Source organism: Kryptolebias marmoratus, linkage group LG21, assembly GCF_001649575.2.
Source record: "Kryptolebias marmoratus isolate JLee-2015 linkage group LG21, ASM164957v2, whole genome shotgun sequence".
Classification (NCBI taxonomy): domain Eukaryota; kingdom Metazoa; phylum Chordata; class Actinopteri; order Cyprinodontiformes; family Rivulidae; genus Kryptolebias; species Kryptolebias marmoratus.
This window is the reverse complement of record NC_051450.1, coordinates 21,882,640-21,889,601: the sequence shown is the minus strand read 5'-3', so window position 1 is coordinate 21,889,601 and position 6,962 is coordinate 21,882,640. Positions and strand designations below refer to the sequence as shown.

Genomic DNA, 6,962 nt, shown 5'->3' with positions numbered 1-6,962 from the left:
GGGGGGGGGGGGGGGGGGGGGGGTGAAGTAAAGCACTGTTATGAGAGCTGCTGGTGTCTGAGTGATGTTTTCTGAGCCAAAAACACACAAGAAAGAATCCATGCAGCTTTTATTTCCAAGAAGTTCAATCCGCACTCGCCCATGCAAATATTACTTTGTTTATTGAACCCATTTTATCTGCGAACATTAACGCTGCACATAAATCCTGATTTGGTACAACAGGAAAAAGAAAATTATACGTGTTATATATTACACAGTGCTGTAGACATCTTCCAGTGAGAAAAAGGTAAATAAAATGTTAAACAGGCTGCTCATTAAGCTGGTGATGGATTTACCGGTTTCAAAGCACATGAATTTTGTCTCTTTTGAGTTGCCGTATCTCCACCTCTCGCTCCTCATGGCTGCAGTGGATCAACAAGGAAACTTTTCCCACACAGCTGAGTTGAAACAGAGCGGTGAAGCAGTGGTTTGAGCAGTGGTTGGAGCTGTCACCAAGCTAGAAGGTTGTAGGTTCGCTGCCCGACCTTTCTGGGTGGAGTTTACATGTTCTCCCTGTGCACACATGGGTTTCCTCCCAAAGACATGCATGCTCGGTTAACTGGTAACTCTAAGTCATTCCTAGGTGTCTCATTTGTCTCAGTGATGGACTTGCAGCCTGTCCAGGTTGTCCCTTGCCTCTCGAACAGTGACTGCTGGAGACTAGCTCCCCACAACCAAGAATGGAGAAGCAGTTGAAGAAAATGGAAAATGTTTTCCTCTGAATGCACCATTCTTGCTTTGCTTTGGCGTAGAGTGCTTTAGGCCAGTATCTCACTGGTCGGTGACTCAAAATTGCAAGAAAATAGGCAAATTTATAGCTGCAGTCTCACTGAATTCTGTCGAAATACAGCTGTAGCACTCTAAAGTCACAGAAACCAAAAAGGATTGGAATGATAATTATGTGACTGTTTTGAAAAAGAATATGTCATGTTCTGAACTCTCTCACCAAAGCCATTCACCAAATAGTTGCCAACAATCGCAGCCCAACTAGATACTTAAGATAGTATCTTTCTTTCTGTTGTGGGAGTTAGCATCCACACATCAAATGTAAAAAATGTGGACATTTGATTGTAGATCCAGAGGTGAGGGCAGCAGGTAGAATCCCCAAAATGCAATTTATTAACAGAAGCAAAATCAGGCATTACAGGCTACAAAAAGCCCATGTCTGGACAGAGTCGCTGCACATCTGATAGAGACTAAGGGAGGACAAGGAGCTTATATCTGCTGGAAGGGGGGATTGGTGAGTCAGAACAGCTGAGGTGATTGGTGATGAGTTACAGGTGAGAGAGACCGGGCAAACAGGGGAGCTGAGGAGAACCTAACCAAAACCTAAAGCTGCCAGGTTACAGAAAAGACACTTCACTGTAAACAGATCCAGAAAAAAAATCAAAAAGACTCAAAACCGTGACGCCAGACCCTGACGTCTGTATCATGATGGTTTGATACAAATACATGCACCATTACACCGCTAATAAACATAACTATAAGTCAGCACCAAGGATAAAAATCCATTAAACTGTTGTTTTAGACGTGAAGCAAATCACAGCTACTCTGTCAAGTTTACAATTATTGAGCTAAAATGTGATGTGGTAGTAGCTGACAGTCATCTCCATCACATATTTGCACTTATCTATAACAATATAGGCATGTTTCTTTTTAAATAAACTGGAAACAAAACCTGAAATGACCTTCAGTTCAAACAACTGAAAGACATCTGAGCTGCTGTTCAGGCAGATATTCCTCCATGTACATCTGCTTATTTATACACATTTTACAACTTAAAATGAATATTTCTAACTACATTTAAAGATGCACCTTCTTACAGGTCATAGCTTACAGTCAAAGTCAGTGCAGATTGCACCAAAAACATTATTTAGATCAGTTAGATAAAAGTCTTTATCAAAACTCCTGATAATCCTTTCATTAAGCTGTTTGAAACAAATCTTTTAGTTTTATGTCAAGTGTCTCTTGAGCTATATTTTGAAGAAAGTCATCAATAAATAAGGTTATTTATGTTGTCATTGTCACAAATCTCTTTGAATCTTATTTTGTGGGTCAAAAGCTGGAAGGTTTGGGAACAATTAACAAAGAGGAGGATGAACAAACCTTAAGTTGCTGCTGTTTCTCTGTTTAAACGCCACGACTGACGATGTCGCAAACACTTTTATAGCCTGTGAGGATGGAGCAGCTTTAGAGAGCTTATTGTCAGTTTGTCTGGAGCTGCTTTCAGACCTGTTTGTCCCAGATGTGACCAGGTTGGGAAGCTCACACAGAGCCGAAGAGAAAACACCGACACTGGCCAATCCGTCAGTGTGTGCAGATTTTAAAACCCTGATGAGTTGGTGTGTTTGTCCTCAGGGGGAAAAAACAAACAGGCAGAATTCAGCTGGGATGGGAGGGTTTGCACCACCGGTTTCCAAACGTTAAAGCTTCTTAGTGTCGCAGAGAGCTGTGACCCTGACTGCGTTTAGTCGACAAACATGGGTATAAAGTCAATTAAACTAGGGCATAATGAGAACCATCATTAGACTATTTTATCCATTTATAATGTAACTAGAGAAATGACATGTTCTGTGAAAAAACAGTCCTGAATGATGCTGAAACCAAGCTGTTAATGCTAACATAAGCAGAACAAAATGATAGCTAGAATATAAAAGTAGAAAAAGCAACTTTAAATGTAACTACGTTTAAAAATAACTGATAAAAACATCTTATTTTTTGAATTTAGACATAAAACATGCTGCTACATCCAGTCAGAGTAGTTTTAAAGGGTATTTATTTTAATTACCAAGCATTGTTTTACTCTGAGACAGGTTAAGTAAAGTAGAAAAGATAAAACAACTAATATTTGGTTCATTTTTACTGTTAAATACATCAGTACTCATTTTCCTCTGATTAAAATTTAACTGCTGCTTGTTCTGTTAAATAAATACACCTTAAAAAATAGTTATAGCATCTGGAAAGTATTGTTTTACTCTGTAATTAAATTACAGCCTGTTTATATTAGTCACATGGTGAAAAATGGCGTATTCAGCTGAATCTGATGTGTGATACAAACGGAGCTCAAACTTCATCAAACCCCTGACCCTCATTTAACCATCAGCATTAAAAATAAAACCCAACAGCAGCTGCAGATGGACACCAAGATTCCTGCAAATCTGAAATTAGTGACATAAAAACACTTTAAACTTTCACTTAAAGTAGAAACTCCATAAAAAAAGTTTAGGACTCGAGACTCAACTTGAAACTTTAACAACTTAAACAATAACTTCACTCCTTCATGATCAAGATGGCTCCTCTGTCATGATTATAGGTTCACCTCAATGTAAACATTTTATTCTTAGAGATAACATAAAACTTCTTTCTGGGCCGAAGCCAAAAAGCGTCTGAGCTCGTCATTTATCGTATCAAACATCACAAACCCCTCCAACATCTTTGCAGGACGGTAAATTTTCTGGTAAACAGAAGAGGAACCTTTTCACCTGCAGCTCCCTGAGACTCTCTCTCTCTCTACCTCTAATATATCCCCCCCCCCCTGCTTAGCTTTTCCTCACATTAACTCATTTAAGGTATGCCTTTATGTGAAAAATAAGACCATATGTACTGCGACACAGAGTTTGAGCCTTTTCTCAAATTCCAAACAGGTCGTGGAAACGACAGAGAGGCCGGCTGGGATCATCGCTTGTAAATTTGAGGCTTCGTGTTGTTGATATTCCCTAGAATTGAATCAAAGTTTGAGCAAACTCAGGATGAGGATAATGCTGATTTTCCAGGTTTTGCATATCAAGGCAGAGGACTCTGAAACGCTAGCTTTGTCTGCTGGAATGCACATCTGAGCTTGCGCCCCAGGGGCTGAGAAAACGTGTCTGTGCAGCCGCTCGCTGGAGAGGGCACCCTGCAGAAACAGCTCTGATGGCTATAAAGAGCTCAGGAGGAACCGGCTGAGACGATTAAACACCGAGCCTGCAGCGGAATGCTTCAAGTTTATATTAAGAGGCAGGAACCAGAGAGTTACAGTGCAGGTGACAGTTTTTATTTCTGACATGAAGTTCCAGGAACCAACCAGCAGGATGTGGAGCTTGTAGCTAAAGTTGTGGTTCAAACAACAGAATGGGATAAATAAAATCTTCCCATTGAAAAAAGGAAAATCCCTCCCCGTGTCTGCATGCAATAGTAAATCTTTAGCGAGCCGTCTATAGGTGTGTGATGCCTCGGTAATCCTGAACTCCGCGGTGAGTAGCTATTAAAGCCGCGAGCCGGGACCCATACGTAGGACGGCTCTTTGAAGGCTCTGAAATCATAGGGAAGAGCAACAAGGACCATCATCAAATAACTGCTCAGTACTTAACAGGGGAAGCCTTCCCACCAATCACACGGCTCAGCCTTGTCCTGCAGACGACCAAACATCTAAGTGCAAAGTTGGAAGCTGGGGGAGTGGGGGAGGCAGAGGAGGGGGGCTGCACAAGCCAGCTATTGGGCTTTGGTGTGGACCAGGACAGTATGGAGATAGGGTGAACCTGTTTGACCATTTCTAACCCTACTTCAGTCTGGACCCACGGCTCCCAAACTGTGGTACGAGTACCACTGGTGGCACTCAGGATCCCCCTGGTGGCACTCAACAGAAACAAGCTGGTTAAGCTGAACTGCAACAAAAAGCCAAAAAACTAATGGGTTCAAGCAAAATACAATGGTGACACCAAATGAAAACCACTCGAAACATTTCAAGAACTCTTGTGGAAACTAAAGCAGTCTGTAGGGAATCAGTGAGCTTTCTTATTAGATCCTTTAACACTATAAGGTGCAGAATACTGAGAAAATTTGATTTAGGTTGTCTTAAAGTTGTATTCAGTTGTTGTGGGACGGAGGAAGTAGGTCTGAGGTGTGAAACCATCCCATCTGTTAAACCAGGGTTGAAGGGTAACGGCGGTACTTGTACAAAGTTTGACAACCACTGGTTTTGATGGTATCACCTTGATGCTGCCCGCCAGCTGATTGCCACCTTGTCTGCTCAAAAATGATTGGGTGCACCAGAACCCTAAATTAATTCTGCATCCTGCTGAGCCCATTTTCCTCTCGGGAAGATGGGATTACGTCCCCTGAAGTTGTTCATGGAGGGACATCCAAATGCTGGCAACCGAGACAACGAAAAGCTGTAATTTCACCACTCCGACGGCATGTCGATTGGTTCGGGCGGCTGCAGGAAACATGTTGTCTGACAAACGTCCTGAACCATCCACCCTGCTAACCGTGTTCACATCCACCCAGCGGACCATTCATACTGCAGGCTGTACTTAAAATAACAAAATAAAGCCTATATACACGCTATTTACAAAAGGTTCAGAGGCAAAAGGGTTCATCCTCTGGGGCAGATGCTGTCTATTTCTGCTGTAGGCTGTGCTATCAGGACCACAGGTGATTTAGACTATTAAGACTTTCAATCCTAACCTTGTAACCTATTTAAAATAGTTTAGTGGTAAGGTGGTTCATCCTCTGGGGCAGACACTGTTCATATCAACAAAATCTAGCCTCCAATTAATGACTCTGACTTCTTTAAAAGAGTTCAGATGTAACAGAGCTGGGAAACTTGGCTTTAGTAGTCTACAGAGTAAAATTTAAGTGCTGAGTCCAGATGAGTCCCATCCGGCTCCGTCACCTCCATCAGACAGCTTCTTACCTGCTCGGACCTGAGCAGCCTGCAGGACCAGGCTTAAAGTGACGAAAACAGCAGAATCCAGAAACCATCCTTTCGTTTTCCACCTTGTGGACCACCTTTGCATCTCCATTGTCAGGCGCCCACAAGTGAGTTCAACTTCTGGGCCGACTTCAGGGGATTTTCTGTTTTTATTTCTTCACGTCCCTTCCACGATCCCGAAGGAGGAAGAAAAAAAAGGTGGTCCTGAGAGTCAGAGAGCCATAGGTGGGGGGGTTTCAGCGGCCAGCCTTCACACAGAGTGCGCTCCCTGCACGGACAGGAGGGCTGGGTGAGCTCCACGGACCTGAGCCACGATTACAGGGGAATGACAGGAGAACCAACCCCCGATTAGCAAATCACGGGGCTGGAAATCCTCCCCAAGATCCTCCCACCGGGTCTGAGTTAGTCTCCTCTGAGCGTCTGAGGAGAGAGGAAGGAGAGCAGAGCTCAGGACGATCCATGACAGAGGCTTTAAATGTGACAATGACAAAAAAATATTTACGAACTGCTTTAGTTAAAGGTAGAAGTCCTAAAGACTGGACAAAAGAATCACAAAGTAAGAAACAAAATCCACATTAATGGTTCATTTGTCCTAATTGCTTTAGCCAAAGTGACTGAAAACAGCTTGAACTGTTTGTTTACAGCCTACAGCCAGCCTGATGTGGATTCAGCTTTGTTTACATTGACTGTGGACCCGCAATTCAGAATTTCAAATCACTATATCTGGAAACCTACTGGAGTAAACTCTTTTAAACTGCAGCATTTATTACAGCTCAGGATAACCTTTTATATGTTTGTTATTTTGTTGTAATTGTTTGTGTTCTTTAACGTTAAAAAGTTGGTTTAAAACCTCTAAATGAGCCATCAAACTGCTGTAAACCTACTAATATAAGCTTCTCTAAGTAATAAATTACGGCATAACTTTAATTAAACGCCTATTATTTCATATGAATGCATATCGCCCGCCACCTCATCTTATCTTGAGAAAGGACGGAGTTGTAGCTGTTTTGGTCAAACCTTGAATATAACATCTCAGAGTGTGAGTTAGGGATGACTCTCAGCTACTACCACGCCAAATTATAGCTCAGTATCTGTAAAACCGGCTGAGTTATATGAGTTTGTGTTTTTATTTCAGTTTTGTTAGAATTCATTCAAAGTTCATGAGATATTTTGCTAACAGACAAACAGTAAAATGTGACAGCGGCTGATTTCGTTTGTTTTTGTCCCCCAT

At 42.0% G+C, this 6,962-nt stretch overlaps 1 protein-coding gene across 4 annotated transcripts in view; it reads right to left on the bottom strand.

Moving 5' to 3' along the window:
- col11a1a (collagen, type XI, alpha 1a) overlaps positions 1-6,067 on the bottom strand; it is a 92,884-nt gene extending 86,817 nt beyond the window's left edge. For 2 of the 4 annotated variants that reach the window (XM_037973230.1, XM_037973231.1), the window contains exon 1: positions 5,714-6,067. In XM_037973230.1, the coding sequence (XP_037829158.1) occupies positions 5,714-5,822 (109 nt within the window). In that variant the 5' untranslated portion in view covers positions 5,823-6,067. The remainder of the gene's footprint in view (positions 1-5,713) is intronic. The other 2 variants (XM_037973229.1, XM_037973232.1) reach the window with 1 other exon arrangement.
- Between the last annotated feature and the right edge of the window lie 895 nt (positions 6,068-6,962).